This window comes from Cetorhinus maximus, chromosome 26, assembly GCF_964194155.1.
Source record: "Cetorhinus maximus chromosome 26, sCetMax3.hap1.1, whole genome shotgun sequence".
NCBI lineage: Eukaryota > Metazoa > Chordata > Chondrichthyes > Lamniformes > Cetorhinidae > Cetorhinus > Cetorhinus maximus.
Window position 1 is genome coordinate 9,417,915 of NC_135904.1, and position 22,159 is coordinate 9,440,073.

Genomic DNA, 22,159 nt, shown 5'->3' on the forward strand with positions numbered 1-22,159 from the left:
GAAAAGTTCTGCCTTTGGCTTGTTGGAGGAATAAACATAGACATGTACAAAAAGGTTTATTTCGACTACTGCACTGTACAATGCTTAGGTGGCAAAAAAACTAACACCCTTGACATCAATTTCCTGAAGAAGTCCTCAAAGCTAATCTTTTGATCTGGAAGCACCAGGATCTAACAAATACAATTTCAAGACCTAGGTTACAATGTTGTTGCTGCCAAGCCACATCTGTAGGGCAGCTTACCACAAGTCAAGGAGTCAGTGATGGTAGTTAAATTAAACCCTGAATTATCTGCTCCCTTCAGAGGTCTTCAAAGATCATTTGAACATTTCTTCTTCCACTACACCAAATTTCAGTAAAACCCTATGCATACAATCTTGATGCAAGGAAATCCCTAGCAGCCTCCAGGACTATTCAATTTGCAATCCAAGCTACAACTTGCATATGTTTAATGCTATCATTGATACACAAGAAATTAGGAACTTGGAAGTAAAAAGTGATTTCTGGCAGAATTTTGTGACCCAAAGTGTAATAGGGCTCGTGCAATAAATTACCAGGAGTGACCACTTAAATTAACAGCATAATTTAAGAATTATGCTAAGTGTGGTAATCTGAGATGCAATAAACCTTTAAGGGAGTGTGAGCAGATTGGCCACATGATTGTATTACCCAATTGCTATGTAGCGCAGGTCACAATGTTAATCAGTAGTTTAGACTAGGGTATGGTTAGGGAACACACATTGTGTTAGTGCTCTGTTACTTGTATAAATAAACAGCATGTGCTTCATTTTTTATTGGTCTCTGCGTCTGCAGTGTATTGTTTGCCAACTCATCCATCGGTAGATAGGCGTGCAACGGTGTTTGCGAGCAAAGCGACCTGACAAAAAGAACATAACTGGCAACGAGGCAAAACACAACCAGTCGACGACATCAAGGAAAGCCACGAAAATTCCACTGAAGTGAATCAGCTGTGCCTTGCAGGCTGATTGTAAGTACAGCCCTCACCATAGCTGTCGATATTATCTCCCTCCAGTATGCCACAGTTTGGCTGTATTGAACCATTTGATCAGACCACCGATGACAGGTCACATTATATTGAACGTTCTTCTTTTTGGCCAACGACATATCGGGGGAGGAGAAGAGGCGGGCATTCCACTTATCGACATGTGGCAGTAAAACATACAGTCTAATTCATAGTCTAACCATGCCAACTCTAGCACCCAACACCCAGATTCCAAGAGCTTTGATGAGTTGGTAAATCTTGTGAAAAGCCACTTCTGGCCGAAATCCTCGGTAACAACGCAGCGTTTTAAATTTAATTCAAGGTGCCGCGCCGCTGGAGAGACAGTCGCTTGCTAAGTAGCAGCCTTGAAACAACTGACAGAGCACTGTAAGTTCGGGATGTCGATTAACGACATGTTAAGAGACCGATTAGTTTGTGGGATTAACGAAGATGCCATTCAAAAAAGGTTGTTGTCAGAAACTAATTTAGACTTCACCAAGGCGCAGGAGTTGGCACTCGCAATGGAGAGCGCAGTCAGGGATTCAGAAGCAATCAAGGGAGCACAAAATGGTTCCGTCCATCGCGTCGGGAGGGAAGAACTGGCTAGAAATGGTGCAGAAACTCTGGGCACTGCGGAAAGGCAGGAAACAATCACCATTAACAGGCCAGCAAAAAGCAATGGTTTAACAGAGAAAACCCACATTAGTGATGGCAGATATGGAACCAGACAGCCTGCAAACGAACAACAATTTAAAAGAATTGAGTGTTTCTACTGCTGTTGTAACGAGCACAATATGCGATATTGTAAAGAAAATTGAGACAAAATTTTAAACAAAAAAGGTAGAAATCGTGAAATCCACATAATAGAGAAACCCAGAAGAAACAGAGTCAAATATTTACTCACTACACAACTTAAAAACGGGTAAAACAGAGCCAATTTACGTGACAGTGGAAAATCCATCCGAATCGAGGTGAATACATGGGCATCCATGACAGTTATAGGAGAACACAGGCCACTCACTAAATCTGGAAAATTCAGATGCTAAATTAAAGACGTAAACTGGTGAAGGCATACAAGTAAGAGGTATATGCAAGGTATGGAAGCCAGTCTGTTAATTTACCCCTGATAGTGGTAGCAGGGGAGGGTCCAAGTCTACTTGGTCAGAACTGGCTTAAGGGAATAAAGTTGGAGTGGAACAAGATTTTTCATCTCAGAATGAAAGATCTGCAAGAATGACTACAGAATTATGCTTCTGTATTCAGGGAAGATTCCGGGGCTGCAAGCTAAAATCCAAGTGGATCCCAGGGCAACTCCCAGGTATTTGAAGGCAAAGCCAGTCCCCTATGCATTACGAGAAAAAGTTGATGTTGAATTAGACAGGCTGGAAAGGTCGGGAGTCTTATAAGCTGTAAATTTTCCGAATGGGCAGCACCCATAGTTCCAGTACTAAAGCCTGACCAAAGTGTGCAAATATGCGGGGACTACAAGTTGACCGTTAACAAAGTGGCCAGGCTTGACAGGCATCCCATACTGAAAATTGATGAATTGTACACCAAGCTGGCAGGGGGAACTGCATATATAAAACTCAACGAGTTAGGCTTACCAGCAAGTCGAGCTAGAAAAGGCCTCTCGGGATTTTGAGACTAACACCACACATAGGGGGTTATACCAGTAAACCCTTTGAACTCATCGGCTTGTGCCATTTTCCAACGGACTATGGAAAATTTGCTCCAAGGTCTACCCCATGATGATGTTCTAGTAACAGGACTAACTGATGAAGAACACTTGGCTAACTTGGAAGAGGTATTGAAGCGTTTCTCACAAGCCGGAGTACGTTTGAAAAAAAAAGTATCTTCCAAGCAAAATAAGTGGTTGTCCTGGGTCATAGGGTCAACTTGCAGGGCCTTCACCCAGTAGAAGACAAGGTGAGAGCTATTCATGAGGTGCCAGCACCAGAAAACACCATAGAACTCAAGGAATTCTTGGGAATGGTTAACTGCTATGGCCATTTTCTCCCAAATTTGTCAACAGTACTGGCTCTATTATATGGGTTACTCAAGAAAAACAACAAGTGGATTTGGCAAGCTCCACAACAACAGGCTTTTACGACAGTAAAGCAGTAACTACATTCATCGGCCTTGTTGGTACATTTCGACCCAAAGAAAGAATTCACTTTAACCTGCGATGCATCCCCTTACAGAGTAAGGGCAGTACTCTCCCACCAGATGGCGGATGGCTCCAAGCGAGCCATTGGTTACATTTCAAGAACACTCAGTGTGGCAGAACGAAGATACTCACAAATAGAGAAAGAAGGCTTATCCATTATACTTGGCATTAAGAAGTTCCATCAATACATCCATGGTCACCACTTCACCATTGTATCCAATCACAAGCCACGACTAGTCTTGTTTGGAGAAGATAAGGCAATACCCCCAATTGCCTCGGCACACATCCAAAGGTGGGCACTGATTCTAGCTGCTTACGAATATACTTTTATCCACTAGCCAGGGAGCCAGATTGCAAATGCCAAAGCACTGAGCCAATTACCTCTAAAAGATAGCAATATGAATGTCCCCATTCCTCAAGAACTTGTCTTATTAAACTTTCTGGATTTGTCACCAGTACATGCCAAACAAATAAGAGAATGGACAGCCCGCAATCCAGTTTTGTCTCCCGTCAGGGAGCAAGTCTTGCGGGGTGGTCTAACGAGCCAATGTCGGATGAAGTGAAGCCCAATTTTAATAGGAGATATGAGTTCATCTGCCAGGATGGCATCTTACTGTGGGGAGCGAGAGCCATTGTGCCTCCGAGAGGAAAACAACCATTACTGACCGAATGGCATAGTGCTCACCCTGGCATCTCTAGAACGAAAATGTTGACGCGCAGCTACTTATGGTTGCCAGGAGTGGACACAGAAATCAAAAACTTGGTCAAGAGCCAAATGCAGTGCCAACAGGTACAGAAATTGCCCCCTTCTGCTCCACTGCATCCCTGGGAATGACCAGGAAAGCCATGGGTCCCCCTCCACGTGGACTACGTGGGGCCTCTTTTGGGCATAACAGTCCTCTTGATTATAGACGCTCACTCGAAGTGGATGGACGTATACAAGGTGAGATCACCCACATCTGCCACCACGATAGACAGATTGCATCAGAATTTTACACGGGTTACCAGAAATAATAGTGCCTGATAATGGAACGGCATTCACCAGTGGGGAATTCCAAAGATTTACAAGTCACATGTTAAGACCTCACCATACCATCCTGCAACCAATGTTTGGCCGAGAGGGCAGTCCCTACCTTCAAATCCGGAATGAAGAAACTGGATGTAGACTCTACTGCAACTAGATTATCACATTTCCTACTCAGCTATATAACTATGCCACACACTGCCACCAGCATTGCCCCCGCAGAGTTATTAATGAAGCGACGCCTCAGGACAAGTTTGAGTCTCATAAGGCCGAATTTAGGGGAGAGGGTAGAGAGAAGTCAGAAGGCCCAGAAAAATGGACACGATTACCACAGTGGCTGAAGATACTTCACTGTTGGAGACACAGTTTTTGCAAAGAACTTTGGAGATGGGCCCAAATGGCTATCAGGTGAAGTTAGTGCTGTGACAGGACCCCTGTCCTATCACATAATGGTTGAAGGTCGGATAATTAGGAGACACGTAGATCACCTCTGGAAAAGGGAAACAGACCTACAAGAAAGGATGCGCCAAGCATTCCTGTTGGAGTCTACACCACATGTAGAAGGAACTCCCCTTGGTTTGAAAGTACCTGTAGGATCCAATGAGCCTGAGAGAATCGAAGAGACAAACTTACAGATTCCTACTGGAGAGCCTAGTGGGCAGAAGACTCCTGGAGAGGGAGGCCTCAGATAAGCCATCTGAAGTCATAGGACTACGACGTTTGACACATTTGAAGAAGCCTCCAGAGAGACTGAATTTGTAAATAGTTTATTTATGTAAATAGTTGATATATTGAAAATACAATTTACAACCTTTACGAGTAAAAGGGGAGGGATGTGGTAATCTGAGGTGCAATACACCTTTAAGAGAACGTGAGCAAGTTGATCACGTGACTGTATTACCCAATTGCTGTGTAGCATGGGTTACAATATTAATCAGTAGTTTAGAATAAGATCTGGTTGGGGAAGCACACATTGTGTTAGTGCTCTGTTACTTGTGTAAATAAACAGCATGTGCTTCATCTCATATTGGTCTCTGCATCTGCAGTATATTGTTTGTCAACTCACCCATCGGTAGATAGGCGTGCAACCGTGTTCGTGAGCATAGTAACCCATCAGAAGGAACATAACACTGAGAAGCAAATTGAAAAAGGGATGGATATGTTGGGTCAAATAATCTTTGTTCCTAAAAATTATAGTTTCAAATGTTATCTGCAAGGCTGTATAGGCTCTTGAGTGTATTCCAAGCCAGGAACAAATCTGAGATAAAGGGACATCACATCTTGCAAGACTAATGCTTGGTTGGTTTGTTAGTAACATTAATCACAAGTCCATTACTGCTCACCCTATATCGGTCTTACACAACTGTTATACTGAAAAAATAAACCATTTTCTACAGTTTCTATTTTTGCTGGTAAGCATATTTAATAAAAGCACACTGCCATAATTGTGTCGCATGGTTTATCTAGCAATATCTGAATTTATCTTATTGAATAATAACAGAATATAATGGTTCCTAAATATTCTAATATATTACACCTTACCAAGTGCATGAAAAGTATTAAGCTGTAGCTGGAATTATGTCAGGGATGTGAAACTACAGTTATGAGGAAACTTGAGATGCTGGGACTGCTTCTACAGGAGCAGAGAAGGCCAGGAGAAGGTTTAAAAGAGATTTTTTTTAAATTATGAAGAGTTTTGATGGAGTGAATAAAGCAAAATTATGTCCTTTGGTTTGGGAATCGGTTCTAAAGGGTCATCAATATAAAATCGTTGCTGAGAGAAAAAAGGGAAGTTTCAGCACTTAGGAAATTAGTTGAATATGGAATACTTTTCCACAGTTGAAACAGAGTCAACTGCATTTTAGTCGGAAAAAATGGATAAATATTTGAAGCAGAGGAAGACATGGCTGCATTTTATGAACCCCCAACAGGGGTGTTTTCAGCTTGTGGGGGGGGGCACATAAATTGTCTGGTGGCAAGCCCATCACCTATTTGCCCACCTCCAACCTGGTCCCCACAATACGGGGGGAGCGGGTAAGGTGCCCACCAGCCCTCCTGCACTTAGGGCTACTGAGGGCCTTAAGTGGCCAATTATTGCCCACTTAAGGCCCTCAATCCACCTTCACTGCCATAATACGTTGCGAGGCAGGTGAGTGTGAAAAGGCCATTTTTTTAACAAGGTTCTTGAAAAGGTGGGCAGGAAAGTGGAGTACATCATTTGGAAGTGTCCTATGTGCAGTGGGAGCATCCCCCATCTCCAAAAGGTGTTACTCCCTCTTAGTGCCTCACTGCCTGGCCTCCAAGACCTGCCCCCTCGCCTCCTCCAAGGGTACCCGATCCCTTCCCACTCTAAAAGCTTGGGACTTACCTGGGTCAGGTTGCAATTGCTCTTCTGCATGGAACTGCTTGAAGTTCCAGCAATGCACACTACTGAGTTCTGGTGCTGCTGGGACTGCCAGATCTGTTGGCCAATCAGACTGGCCAGCAGCTTTCGAGGGCTGGACTTACTCCCACTGAGGTGCAGAAGTTCAACCCTCAGCTTGTTAAGGCCACACAGAGTATGTTATCATTAAGGGGTGGCCTTATTTAAAATCGGTCAGTTTTGAACCAACTTTTCTTCCAGGGGAGGGGGTGAAATCAGTATGCCACCACCCCCACCCCACCGTGTAAAATCCAGCCCATAGTGCTAGGGGGAATTAATTTTGCTTGGTTCTACCAAAAAGCCAACAGAGATACAGCGGGCCAAATGGTCTCCTCCTTAATGTACGATCAAAACGAATTAAAATTTAGCATTGGTATATAATTTTCTATTTCAAATTAACTTAAAGCTTTTGTGGAGAATTTATAACTGGCCTGGTTGATAAAGATATGACCCACTGTAGCACTATGCTGTGTAAAGCAAAATATTCCAGGCTTCATTCCCAGTCTCTGCTGAATTTGTTGATCTCAGCATATTGATATGTCTCAGTGTCACTAGAGCAGGTGAGTTGTCGTGGGGAGGGGGGGGCGGTAAATGCGGGGAAATATCAAGCAACAATTCAGCTCCTGACGGCTATTCTGACATTTCTGCTGAAAAGTCCAACTTTTCAGTGGAAACAAGATTGAGCTCAGCTGTGATATCCTCCACAATGGAACAGTTTGCTGGCATTTGCTATCTAAACTCACATCAATCACGAGGGAAATAGATCCACAGTTCATTCATGGGAGGTCATGCTCTAACAGAGGAGCAAAGGATTGAGAGGATTAATAAAAAAACTTTGAAAATGTGAAAAAGAACATTAACGACGTTTACGTATTGCAGTTATCATCTTAGTAAACTTACAACTAAAAATCCACCATTCCCTCGCAATCTCGAACTACAATCAATAATTTGTTTACTAGGTGTCTTTACTGAAAGCTCCTCTATAAAATAGCAATTTTTTTTGCTTCTGGATTCCACTTTCAGAAAGTACTTCTTCTAAATGTCTACATGTAGCATGTGTTTGCAGATGAGACTAAATGAAAAAAGGGAAATTGAGGGAATTATTCAACCCATTTGGCAGAGTAGCAACAATCATTACATCAATGAAGATTAAAGTGAAATGAGCACTTTTGATCCAAATACAAAACACGAGAAATCAAATAACTATCTCTTCCATTAAGGTTTATTGTGTCATGGTATTTAATAACATACAAAAAATTGACAAGTACTCTACAGGCAGAAGTGCTCCTTTCATTCACAGTGTGCATGTGTGGAAGGATTTATAAAAGGCTTTGATTAAATGTACCTACATATGATAACATGGCTTTCATTTCCTCATCGCTGCGTACTGTGATTCGATCGCCATCCTCATCTTCATCTTTAAAAACAAAAATGCATTTTAAATCCGATTTAGTTAGTCAATGCAATTTGTATTAAATAAGAGAATGCTAGGAGTGTGAGACAGAGAATAACAAAGTTTGGAATGGATTACAAGACAATAATGAAGCAGAAGTTAGAATGACATTCGAGGCATACTCCAGCTTGCATTATACTGTGTGAACTTTACAGGGTTTATTTGATTGAAAACATGTTTCTTTTCTTTCCAGACCAATGTCATGGAGACAGCAGATAACGGTAAGTTCCCATGAATCTACAATACAATCTGAACTATTGTACATGTAGTTTGAAAAATGTTTTCATTCCACTACGCATTGCAACCATACCTGGTCTGTCTAATGCAGTTGATACAAATGGTATTTTTGTATTAGCTAGACTGAAGCACTTAGCATCTCAACTATTCTGCAATTTGATATAGATGTTATCATTTACATTAAAATCAATACCTGCAACTGTTACAAATCTGAAGTTGTAAAGGAGAGATTTTCATGGTCCATTTTTATGATATACAAAACTCATTAGAACACAAAATTACAACCTTTAACCTGTATCCAACTCACTAAAACTTCACACAGTTAACACAATAAATGTAACCAAGTGTCATCAAGGTTAACTCATTCCGATGTACACACCATGAATGAATTTTATTTTTCAAAGATTACACGGCAGCTGAACTGAGCACAGCAGCCAGAGGCTGACAACATCCAACGAAAGGAAAAGGAAATTAGAATATACATTCTGAAAATATATTATAATTATTTCAAGGGGGAGGTGCAAGCAGCAGCAATTTATGAAATTCATAAACAATTCAGCGCCATTTTGAAATAAAATAAGACAGCATACAGTCATCCATTGTGGTGTACACTGTATTTACAATTAACTATTGTATTTACAGTGTCGCAAGATATTTCACTCCTCAGTTACAGAGGTTACTGGGTGGGAGGAAGTGGGTTAAAGGTGGGGGGGGTCATACAATCAACACTTCAGGTAACATCATAAACTGTCATAATGAAACTCAACTGGGCAGTCATCAGAACTCATGACTACTGCCTTTAATTCTCCAACACCAACTCAGTAGTCATTTTATAAATTGTCAGCAGGTCTTGCAGAGCAGTACTCAAGATGAGTTTAAAAATATGCTCTTTTATCCCATACACAATGCAATATATTGTATGATGGTTAAGTTGTTATTAAACGTTATTGTAAGAGCATTATTAGTGGGTTAGTCTTAGTAGTGCTCCAAGGTGCAGGTAGGATGTAGGTACATTATATGTGTTATATATTGTGTACTAATGCAGCATTGCAAGTGGAAATGCAAGTACTCAAACACTTTGTGGGGGTACCCCGAAGTATCATAGCACTTTTATGAGGTGGTGTGGTCAGACGAGAGTGGAAGGATACACTAGTAGAAAGTGGGGGTACTGTGCAGTTTTGTGGCATTGGGAAGGCAGTCCTGGGGTGTGGGCGCACTAGGAAGGAGCTAACAGAGCTAGTTACCCTTCCTCCGGGTAGTGTCCTAGACTCAACCATCTTCGGCTGTTTCACCAATGACCTTCCTTCCATCATAAGGTCAGAAATGAGGATGTTTGCAGGTGATTGCACAATGTTCAGCACCAGTTGTGACTCCTTAGATACTGAAGCTGTCTGTGTCCATATGCAGCAAGACCTGGACAATATTCAGGCTTGGGCTGATAAGTGGCAAGTAACAAGTGCCAGGCAATGACCATCTCCAACAAGGAAGAATCTAACCATCTCCTCATGACATTCAATGACATTACCATTGCTGAATCCCCCATTATAAACATCCTGGGGGGTTACCATTAACCAGAAACTGAACTGGACCAGCCATAAATACTGCGATTACAAGAGCAGGTCAGAGGCTGGGAACTCTGTGGTGAGTGACTCACCTCCTGACTCCCAAGAGCCTGTCCACCATCTACAAGGCACAAGTCAAGAGTGTGATAAAATGCTCTCCACTTGCCTGGCCAACAACACTCAAGAAGCTCGACACCATCCAGGACAAAACAGCCCACTTGATTGACATCCCATCCACCACCTTCAATACTCACTCCCTCCACCATCGATGCACAGTGGTAGCAGTGTGTACCATCTACAAGATGCACTGCAGAAACTCACCAAGGCTCGTTCGACAGCACCTTCCAAACCTGCATCCTCTACCACCTAGGAGGACAAGGATAGCAGACAAATGGGAACACCACCACCTTCAAGCTCCCCTCCAAGCCTCACATCATCCTGACTTGGAGCTACATTGCCGTTCCTTCACGGTCGCTGGGTCAAAATCCTGGAACTCTGTTCCTAACAGCACTGTGGGTGTTCCTATAACACATGGACTGCAGCAGTTCAAGAAGGTGGCTCACTGCCACCTTCTCAAGAGTAATTAGGAATGGGCAATAACTGCTGGTCTAACCAGTGATGCCTACGTCCCATGAACGAATAAATTTTTTAAAATGGCAAGAGCAGAGATGTTGGAGTTTGTGAGTATGAGGAGGAGGAATGTTCGGTGGCAAACAGTGGAAGGATGGACCTCATAATTTAAGCGATGCATTGGACTATGATGGCCATTCTGGACCAATATGAAGGCAAGGCCAATGGCATGGTAAGAGTGATGGGGGGCGGTTCCTGAAGCACAGGAGCATAGGGAGGAGATTGTCAAGTTGGAGCAGTGAAAATAGGATTATCTTGGGATGTGGGAACATTGGGATGAGGTTAGAGGGTATACCAGACATCAGGTTACAATATCTGGGAGTAATGTATTGGGATGTGGCAGTGGTGCAAGGGAAAAAGCAGGGAGAAATGTATGGATGCTAGATATAAGTGGAGGAATCTGCTGTTTTAAGAATATAGAGGAGGAAAGCCCCAGAAGCAATCCACTAAATGTCCCACGGAATTGAAAACTGAATCTTGCAGTGAGGAAAACGGTTCTAAATGATTTAAGAACTTTAAAAATATTAAGTAACTTGAAGCATTCTTCTCGGTGGGAATTGGCATTTTTTACTACAGATCACAAAAAACAATTGGTATAAGCACCCCTGCACCACCTGATTTGGAGACATAAGCAGCAACATTCAAATAAAGGCAAGGAAAAATCAATAAGGTTGGCTAACAGAAAAGCGCGATTACATTACTGTTACAAAAAGTCATGAAATGTAAGGTTTTACAGCAAGGGTGTTCTATATATAAAGCTTTAGTATATATATTTTTTGGGCATGAACATGTGCACCTTTTTTTTTAAAGATTCAAGTCAGTGCTATCCTAACCCCTCCTCACTCCCCAACCAGCCCATTCCCGAAATACATTGATACAAAAGACAGCTGGACCTGTTACAGCTTAAATTTCCTACTTTCAGTGAATTACATAAGAATGCAAGCCCAAATGCAAAGCAGTAGCCAAATATAGATGCTCCCTAATTTTCAAAATTCTTGAATTTATGTAGTAAGTTACTTACAAGTGATTGTCACACTAGTGGCATGTTGCACAATCAACCAAAATATATAGGCAGCCAAAAATAAATAGCTCTTTGTACGAAAGAACTATTCTTAAAATTTTTTCCCGGATATCAGCTTCGCTGGCAGCATCAGCATTTTGTTGCCCATCCTTAACTGCCCTTGGTGGTGAGCTGCCTCTTGAGCCACTGCAGTTCATCTGGTGTAGGTACACCTACAGTGTTATTAGGGAGCTCCAGGATTTTGATCCAGTGACAAACTTTCACATCAGGATGGTGCGTTGCTTGGAGGGGAACTTGCAGGTCGTCTGCTGCCCTTGTCTTTCTAGGTGGTAGAGAATTTGGAAGATGCTGTCAAAAGAGGCTTGGCGAGTTGCTGCAGTGCATCTTGTGAATAGTACACACTGCTGCCACTGTGCGTCAGTGGTGGAGGGAGCGAATTTTTAAGGTGGTTGATGAGTTGCCAATCAAGCAGGCTGCTTTGTCCCATACATTTTCCCACTAAATGTATTTCTATGAAGCCTACAGAATACCTGCCATTAAAACAAAATTAACCAAAATAAAAACAGAAGCTGTTGAATGTGTATTCCTATAACTTGGATATATTTTACATATTAAATATTAATTTACTTACACTCAAACGCTGTGGTTGTTGTATCCGGCAACACCTGGCCAATAACATCCTAAAAGTAAGAAACAAAACATTTTAAAGCAGACCTGGAAAGATTTTACTTTCAAAGATTAATTAAAAACACATTTTTTAAAAATTGGATAAATAATTCCTTGACTTCCTCCCCGCATAAATGTTAGGTACTTACTCCCAACTTGTACCAGAGCAACCTGTTCCCTCTAATTTTCTCTTTCTTTAAGTAGTGTCTAACCTCTGGTCTCACTCACCTCCCCTAACGCCCAGAACCAAGACTGAGATCAGTGACTCAGCATGTGAAACAAAGGCCTAAACCTTCATCATATTATTCATGGCCTAGTGCATTGGTTCTAGAATGGAGGAAGAGTCTTGACTGGTGGTCCCACAGCTGGTTTTAGCAGTGCAGGGTCTGTGTGTTGTATAAATATCATTAACACTGGGACTATGCAGTATAATGATCAGAAAATTTTCTCTGTTGAAAACGTTCTGTAGTTTGAGAAGGTGAATAAGTTATTATCTGCTGCTGTGAATTAAGATAGAGGTCATGCAAGGTAGGTGCTGCATTAGTTCACAGAAATTATGAAATATAATAGCAATCAGCCAAAAGCACTGATGTGAAGGAAATCAAATAAAAAACAAATATGAAATTAACAAGAAATTGAACAGAAAATAATCAAGGTGGCAGAAAGCTAGAAATGGACTCAAAGAAATAACTATTTTGGAGGAAATGTTAGAAGGTAGCAAGGACAAATAGAAAAAAATGTGTACAATATTTTATAAATTTTTCACAGTATATGTTCTTAACTATTGATGTTGAGAAGTATTTCACTCTATGGCTTACTTTGGCAGAGTTTGTGGAGTTATGTGATCAGTTTGTCATTTCACTGATTCTTCAGAAAGATAATGAGAATAGGTCAATTCTGTTGCCAAACTGTAGAAAGATTCCGGCAATGCCCTTCAATAAATTAACCTTTGTCATGCTTAATGGGTAAGTCACTGGTTTGGGTGGCAGTCTCTTGAAGTATAACAAATGTTAGTGTTGTCCATGCTTATTGGTGCTGTTGTGCTGTATCTGCTCGTTATCGATGCCAAAAGCTAACTGCAAGATCTGAATGAAGAGTATGAAGTTTCAGAAGAGACTAACACTTTCTCTTCAGGAATGAGACAATGTGGAGCTCACCACCTACCTTGATTTATTAAAGGATCAGACCTGTGAACAAAGATGCCCTTCTGTTAATCCTTTGTTCACCTGAAGCATTAGTATATATTTTTGTACTGGACAATAAGTCAAATCACAGAGTGTCATTTCAGTGCACGGTAGTGATGCAGCACACAATGTCAATCCATCTTCAATAATTAGCTTTGGTGTTCCTTCACACTTTTCAACTTGTTCATTGCCTTCCAACATTGAACACAAAATGGATGACTGTCAGCATCTGAAAATGCTACTAAAAGCTTCAGGTCAGCCAAAGGCCCTTTCAAAGGAACCAAAACTTTTGAACATTGTTTGATTTCCCCACATCAAAGTGTTTTTCTTGCTTTCTTTCAAAACCTGCCCTGATTCAAACTGAGATTTTACCAAGTAAAGTTATGGCTATGAAGTAAATCCCAACATTAGATTTAAAAAACAGATTCAAGAACTTTTCATATTTGGGGAGTAACAGCAACACAGTGTGTGTGTGAAATACTTGCACAACAGTGGATAGGGAGAAAATTACATTTTCTTTCCATGTCTAGTGCAAACAAAAGTCTTAAAGAAACACTATTCCTTTAACAATGGACTTCATTTTCCAAGAAGCATAAATAAATGATGAAAATTATTTAACCCTTGATGATCACCGCTGCGCAATCATTACAGCTCTGGAACTCTACTCAGAGCAGTGCTCAGCTGTTGGAAGTTGAGAAACCTTATTCTGTTCCAAGTTCATTGGTCAAATCATTGGACAACAGCTGAGCACCAATCAGAATCAAGCCTCAGGACTTTCAGGAAGACACCATCGCTACTGTAAACCAGAATATCAAGTATTGCAAAGTTAGTGGAGCATGCATTTTGCCGGATGACTCCTTAAAAGACAGCAATGGACCCCAAAGTTTCATAACTTATGTAAAAAACAGTATTTTACAACAGCAAATTGACACAAACCAGACTATTCACTTCTGCTGCAACAAAGCAACAGATCCGAAATTATTAATCCCACCTTCCTCTCCATGTGAAGAAAGCACTGAATGATTTTCTAACTAGGCTAGTAAGCAGCAATGATAAAGTTCTCCTCTACATTGGAGAATTGCAGTCTCCTCTACATTGGAGACACCAAACGCAGACTGGGTGACCGCTTTGCGGAACACCTTCGGTCTGTCCACAAGCATGACCCAGACCTCCCTGTCGCTTGCCATTTCAACACACCACCCTGCTCTCATGCCCACATGTCCAGACCTTTGCAATGTTCCAGTGAAGCTCAACGCAAACTGGAGGAACAGCACCTCATCTTCCGACTAGGCACTTTACAGTCTTCCAGACTTAATATTGAGTTCAACAACTTCAGATCATGAACTCTCTCCTCCATCCCCACCCCCTTTCCGATCTCCCTTTTTCCAATAATTTATAATTTTTTTTACAACTATATTTTTTTCTTTTCCCTCCTATTTTTAAATTTATTTCGATCTATTGTTTCATCTCCACCTTTTAGCCCATTTCGATCCCTCCCCCCCACCCCACCCGCACTAGGGCCATCTGCCACTAGCTTGCTTCCCTTAATGTCCCCAATAGCACATCCTTCAGATAATATCACCACCGTCAACACCCCTTTGTCCTTTTGTCTATGACGTCTTTGGCAGTCTCTTCTTGGCCTCCACCTATCACTGGCCCCCTATTGAGCTCTCCTGTCCCACCCCCTTCTACCAGCTTATATTTCATCTCATTTCTATATGTCTTAGTTCTGATAAAGGGTCATACGGACTCGAAACGTCAACTGTATCCCTCTCCGCAGATGCTGTTAGACCTGCTGAGTTTTTCCAGGTATTTTTGTTTTTGTTCTAGATTTCCAGCATCCGCAGTATTTTGCTTTTATGATAAAGTTCTCCATTGTTACATTTGTACTAGCAGTGTCTACAATGTTTGTGTGAGCAAAGTCCAATGAATAAAAGCACAAAGAATTATTGCCCTTAAGAATAAATTACTTCTTCTGGTTGTTTATAAACTGCTCATAGGAAACAATGTGTCCACTAGTGTTCAGCATTTTAAGAATAGCAATAAATTGTTCTAGTGCTATAAAATGTCTCAAAAGGCTACATGCAGAATGGATGCCTGTCGGTGAACTATACGGAACTAATTTAATTGAATAGTTTCAACATAATTCATGATAGCAAGGACTGAGCAGTCAGGTTTGTTATTTAAAACATATATGATGGGCTGTGTATGATGATGTGAATGGTCTCCTGTGCTGCAAATTCCTATAATTTCATAAACTGGATCCGCGCCTAATCTCTACTTTTTGACATTTTATATTGCTAAATGGCAGTGACACTAAGGCTGGTCAAATATGTTTAGTTTATTTGTTAAAAAATGACCTGATTAGAGAGAGCCAACATGACAGTATTAAGAACAATAAAAATACCTGGAAAAACTCAGCAGGTCTGACAGCATCTGCGGAGAGGAACACAGTTAACGTTTCGAGTCCATATGACTCTTCAACAGAACTAAGGAAAAATATTTTTCCTTAGTTCTGTTGAAGAGTCATACGGACTCTAAACGTTAACTGTGTTCCTCTCCGCAGATGCTGTCAGACCTGCTGAGTTTTTCCAGGTATTTTTATTTTTGTTTTGGATTTCCAGCATCCGCAGTTTTTTGCTTTTATGACAGTATTGAGAGTTAGTCATGTTTGATTAAACTAGTTGAATTTTTTGAGATGGCCACTTTAAAGAAGAAAAGGGATTGTCTATGGATCTTAATCCATACAGCTGCTCAGAAGGCATTTGATAAGGTTCCACATAGGATATTATTAGCAACAATGAAAGTACATGGAATTGGAGGAAGCCTTTTGATTTGGTTTGAAAATTGGTTGGCAGGTAGGGAGGGCACAGAGTGGAGATAGTGGGTAGGTACTCTGATTGAACAGCTATGACAAGTAGATCAGTAAAAGCCAGTGGAAGGCCACAAATAACTAATCAAATAAGGTACTGAAATGTTGGCCTTTATCTCAAGGGGCTGAAATACAAAAGGGTGGGAGTTATGCTGCAATTGTGTAGAGCCTTGGATAGACTCCATCTGTAATAGTGCATTCAATTTTGGGCAACACACTTCAGAAACGATAAACTGGCCTTAAAGGGGGTGAAGCACAGATTCACCATAATGGTGCCAAGGTTTAGAGGGTTAAATTATGACGAATAGTAGCATAAACTTGGCTTGCATCTCCTTGAGTATTAGACAGATTTGAAAGGGGAGATACAAAGAAATTATTTCCTCTGGTGAGGAATTAAGGTGATAATCTTAAAACTATACCTTGGCTATTCAGGAGTGAATTCAGGAAGCTTTTTTCACACAAATGGTAACAGAAATTTGGAGCTCTAACTTCTAAAAGGCTGTGAATGTTAGGGATCAAATTGGAGCTGTCAAGACTGAGATAGATAGGTAGATTCTTGTTCGGCAATGATTTTGCGAGATCAGCAAAGCTGAGGGAAATGGGGTTGAGGTGCAGATCAGCCATGATTTAACTGAATTGTAGAGTATACTTGAGGGACTACTCCTGTTCCTGAAGCCCTTACGTCAAAAGGCCACATATATATATGATGGGCCAAATAGCCACTTTCTGCGCTGTAAATAACAAAAACAACAATGTGCATTAATATAGCATCTTCAAACGTGGTAAAAGATCCCAAGGCGCTTCACAGGAATGTTATCAAGCAAAATGACACTGAGCCACATAAAAAGATTCAGCGTAGATGACTAAAAGCTTGGTTAAAGCAGAAGGTTTTAAGAAGAGTCTTAAAGGAGGGAAGAGAGGTGGAGAGGTTTAGAGAGGGAATTCCATAGCTTAGGGCATTTGTTGCTGAAGACATGATCACCAATGGTAGAGCAATTAAAATTACAGATTTTCAAGAGGCCAGAATTGGAGGAGCTCTAAACTAAAGTAAAACTTGAATTTCTGATGTAATGTCTCAAGAAATGCTATTTTTTTCAAGTTGATTAACTACTGTACATATCAACTGATAGTACAAAATTCCCTGGAATTTAAAAGATTAATTTGATTAATGTTTTCAAGGTATTAAGGGGAGAAGATGGGGTAGATAGAGAGAAACTATTACCTTTGGTTGGGAATATAGGACGAGGAAGCATAGTCTAAAAATTACAGCATACCTTTCTGGAGTGAAATTAGGAGACACTTCTACACACAAAGGATAGTAGAAGTTTGGAACTCTCTTCAGCAAACAGATGATACTATACCAAATATCCATTCTAAATCTGGATTTTGTTAAACTAAGGTATTAAGAGGCAAAGGTAGATAAATGGAGTTAGGTCTGAGATCAGCCATGATCTCACTTAAATGGTGGAAAAGGCTCCATGGGCTAAATGGCCTATTCCTGTAAGTTTGTATATACCAACCCAATTGAATTAGGAATACATAGTTGGATCCCATATGGGAAACAGTGGGTAACATACAGTTTCATGATATATTGTCCATTAGACAAAGACAAAGAGAACTAGCAACAAATCACTGACAGCAGGAGTGCTCGTGATAGGTCTATTGGACAAGCAAATCTATTGCAGCTTGGGAAGCTCTCTGTTTCTAACAAACACACATGTACTTGCTTTTCATTTTTCCATTCTGAATGCAGTAAGTTTTTCTGAGGCACTGTCCACAGATACAAGCAGCTCTCTGATTTCTCACCAAATTTCTATTTTTCATACATGAACCCAGTAAAACTGTTTCGTAAGATTGTCGATAGTGAAAGTCATTATAGCTCAACCTGATCCATTCTTTTACCAACATCCACACAAATGCACTTTCCGTCAGGGTTTATTGGACAAAGATTATTGTCAGAATTCCAGTAGCTCTGTTGATTATATGGATGGTCACTGACTTGAACCACATCCCACAAGCTACTCTGACTCCAAAACACTGGGCCTCGGCTCCACTGTGCATTATAAATTCCAATCAATGCCAATATTCAGTGCTAATAATCCCAATTTTAACTTCATCCTGCCCAAGGTCAGGCGAGAAAGGTGCAGCTGCATTTCAGGATAAGTTACTAGAAGCGGAGTGGCAATGCGACTGCCACTCCACAGAAGTACAGCCCAACGTTTCAGTGTGTGACCTTTCTTCAGTATTATTGAGATTATTAAGAAGTCCCCATGCTTGCCCCTCCCTAACACTAATCTCTTTCAGCTCTACAATCCTCCAAGATCTCTATGTTCCTCCAAATCTGGTCTCTTGGAAATCCCTAATTTGAATTGTTTCACCATTGGTAGTCATACCTTCAACTGTCTGGGCCTCAAGCCTCTCCACTTCTCTTTCCTCCTTAAAACCTACCTCTTTGAACAAGTTTGATCACCAGTACTAATATTTCCAATAATGGCTCATTTCAGATGGTACTTAGTAATGTTCCCGTGAAACGTGTCGCGATTATTTACTATGTTAAAAGTACTATGTAGTTGTTTTTCATAATGTGACCAAAATTGTCAAAGCAGCAAAGGTGGAATAAAACAGAAATAAAAACAGAAAATGCTGGAAAAACTCAGCAGGTCTGGCGGCATCTGAGAAAAGAGAAACAAAGTTAACATTTCAAGTCCATATGACTCCTCTTCAGAGCTCTCCACAGATCCTGCCAAACCTGCTGAGTTTCTCCAGCATTTTCCGTTTTATTTCAGAATTCCAGTAGCTGTAGTATTTTGCTTTTATTTTAGTGAGCGATAAAACAGGTCTGGGGTTAACCCTAACAGGAGATATGCTACACGTCGTAGCATTCCCTGCCAGCCAGGTAACCAGCAGCCCATCAGGTCCTCACCTCCCAAACCAGCAGGACCGTCAGGTCCTCACCTCCCAAACCAGAAGGACCGTCAGGTCCTCACCTCCCAAACCAGCAGGACCGTCAGGTCCTCACCTCCCAAACCAGCAGGACCGTCAGGTCCTCGCCTCCCAAACCAGCAGGACCGTCGGGTCCTCGCCTCCCAAACCAGCAGGACCGCCGGGTCCTCACCTCCCAAACCAGCAGGACCGCTGGGTCCTCACCTCCCAAACCAGCAGGACCGTCAGGTCCTCACCTCCCAAACCAGCAGGACCGCCGGGTCCTCACCTCCCAAACCAGCAGGACCGTCAGGTCCTCACCTCCCAAACCAGCAGGACCGTCAGGTCCTCACCGCCCAAACCAGCAGGACCGCCAGGTCCTCGCCTCCCAAACCAGCAGGACCGCCAGGTCCTCGCCTCCCAAACCAGCAGGACCGCCGGGTCCTCACCTCCCAAACCAGCAGGACCGCCGGGTCCTCACCTCCCAAACCAGCAGGACCGTCAGGTCCTCACCTCCCAAACCAGCAGGACCGTCGGGTCCTCACCTCCCAAACCAGCAGGACCGCCGGGTCCTCACCTCCCAAACCAGCAGCCAGTCAGGTCCTCACCTCCCAAACCAGCAGGACCGTCAGGTCCTCGACCCTCACAAACCAGCAGGACCGTCAGGTCCTCGACCCTCACAAACCAGCAGGACCGCCAGGTCCTCACCTCCCAAACCAGCAGGACCGTCAGGTCCTCACCTCCCAAACCAGCAGCCAGTCAGGTCCTCGACCCTCACAAACCAGCAGGACCGTCAGGTCCTCGACCCTCACAAACCAGCAGGACCGTCAGGTCCTCGACCCTCACAAACCAGCAGGACCGCCAGGTCCTCACCTCCCAAACCAGCAGCCAGTCGGGTCCTCACCTCCCAAACCAGCAGCCAGTCAGGTCCTCGACCCTCACAAACCAGCAGGACCGTCAGGTCCTCGACACTCACAAACCAGCAGGACCGTCAGGTCCTCACCCAAGAACTTCTCAGGTCCTCATCTCACCCGCCCCCCTCAAAGCCAGTAGCCTGTCAGGTCCTCACCCCGAAAACCAGCAGCTCACCAGGTCCTCTCAACCCCCAAAACCAGCTGAGGTTAAGGTCGGTCCCCAGCCCCGCCCCGTTCTCTTCCCCACTCACCAACACATCCCTGAAGAGCAATTGGGAGCCGAGCGGGATTCTCCAGTCCACATCGCCGCCGTCCGGGACTTTGATGCGGATGACCAGCTGCTGTTGGGGCGGCGGCGCCTTGGGTTCCATCTCACGCGGCACGAGCATCGCTCGCGCGGGGCCGCATCGTCCGCCTCGCGCGGGGGCCAACCGTCACCGACCAACCGCCGCCTCGCGCGGGGGCCAACCGTCACCGGCCAACCGCCGGCCTCGCGCGGGGACCAACCGTCACTGGCCAACCGCCGGCCTCGCGCGGGGACCAACCGTCACCGGCCAACCGCCGCCTCGCCTCCAGGTAAGGCCTCGCTCTCTCTTTGCTTTCGCTCCGACCCTCTCCTCCTCCGACGACAGTCACCCCCGCGTCTGCGCGCCAGCCGCCTTATTAACTTCGACAACTAGAATGTACTTTTCTTTCCACAAGCTTCAAAATTCTCCCTATGTTTTTTTTTCTTCTCCCAACAGTAGCCGCCGCTTTTAATTTGATTCCGCAGCCCTTATTTCATCGTGACGGTGGCAAATTTTTTGTGTGTTTTATTTTTTCCCCCCTCCCGTCCGGTTTGCAAATAAAGGAAGTGCCTCGTATTATAAACCGGAACAAAAATGATGGGACTGGAGATCGCCCGGACACGTGATAGAAAAGGTGCCCTGGAGCCGGCGGACATCTTTACTTTCTGCACCAAAGTGGGGAAGGAGTCCAGATGCCAAGTTCTCCAGGCCTGCCCTGGAGTTTTCAAGAGCTGAAGATTGACCACCTGAACACTGACCCTAGCAATCGAAGAGTAAAATCATGAATGCATTTTATAAAAATATGCTGTGTTTTTTTTTGTCATTTTCGTTATTTATTAGTTACAAAAGTATTGAAGATGGACTTTCCAATGTCCAAGCAATGGGTTGGTTGGGGGGTTGGTGGTGGGTTATAATGATGATAAAACCTACGGGATTGCCTCCAATCAAAAATACCTGGAAAAACTCAGCAGGTCTGACAGCATCTGCGGAGAGGGATACAGTTGACGTTTCAAGTCCGTATGACCCTTCATCAGAACTAAGAAATACAGAAATGAGATGAAAAAGATGCTGTCAGACCTGCTGAGTTTTTGCAGGTATTTTTGTTTATTTTCTAGATTTCCAGCATCCGCAGTATTTTGCTTTTATCTTTGCCTCCAATCAAAATTGGCAACTCTATTTATGAGGCAGATATCAAAAGGAAGGGCTTTTTATGGAATCATGCATCAGTGAATTATTAATTATAATTATTAGTGTTTGTGGGTTGATACAGTTTCAGAGTGTGGAAAAAAACAAACTTTGCAAATACAACTTTTTTCCCCAGTATTTATATACTCTATTTTCATCTGACCTGGAAACAATGCTGAAGCCAAACATATTGTGCAAGTTAGAAGAGGAAGAAATGGGAGGTCGATATTTCATGAAATCTATTGTTCTGTGTGTCCCTGGGTGCTAAGTTCGCAGAGATTGGAACATTTAAGGTATAGGATGTTCCAATGCTTATTACATTGGTTCCTGTCTAGTAACAAGGGTGGGACCCTCTAGGGTGTTTTGATAGGTCCCCAGATCAGTTCAAGGATCAGTGAGCAGCTCTTCTTGAGGCAGTCAGTTTTGAGAAGTCAGCCTGCAAGTGTCACAGACACAGGGAGAGGAATAGATCCCGTTAAGTAAGTTAAGAGAAGAAAGCAGAGAAATAGGCTCCAAATTAAAGAAAGAGCTGCAGTTAGCAGGCTGACTCCGTACTGTTGGCCCTTTGGAGCAGCGGTGTTCTGCTTTGCACAGCCATGGATCTCAAAGCGT

General features: G+C 42.7%; 1 protein-coding gene across 8 annotated transcripts in view; it reads right to left on the bottom strand.

Moving 5' to 3' along the window:
- Positions 1 to 20,909, bottom strand: part of map2k5 (mitogen-activated protein kinase kinase 5) — a 265,564-nt gene extending 244,655 nt beyond the window's left edge. For all 8 annotated transcript variants that reach the window (XM_078530078.1, XM_078530080.1, XM_078530077.1 and 5 more), the window contains exons 1-3: positions 20,327 to 20,909; positions 12,149 to 12,197; positions 7,964 to 8,031 (exon numbers count right to left, since the gene is read on the bottom strand). In XM_078530078.1, coding sequence (XP_078386204.1) covers positions 7,964 to 8,031; positions 12,149 to 12,197; positions 20,327 to 20,464 — 255 coding nt within the window. In that variant the 5' untranslated portion in view covers positions 20,465 to 20,909. The remainder of the gene's footprint in view (positions 1 to 7,963; positions 8,032 to 12,148; positions 12,198 to 20,326) is intronic.
- Between the last annotated feature and the right edge of the window lie 1,250 nt (positions 20,910 to 22,159).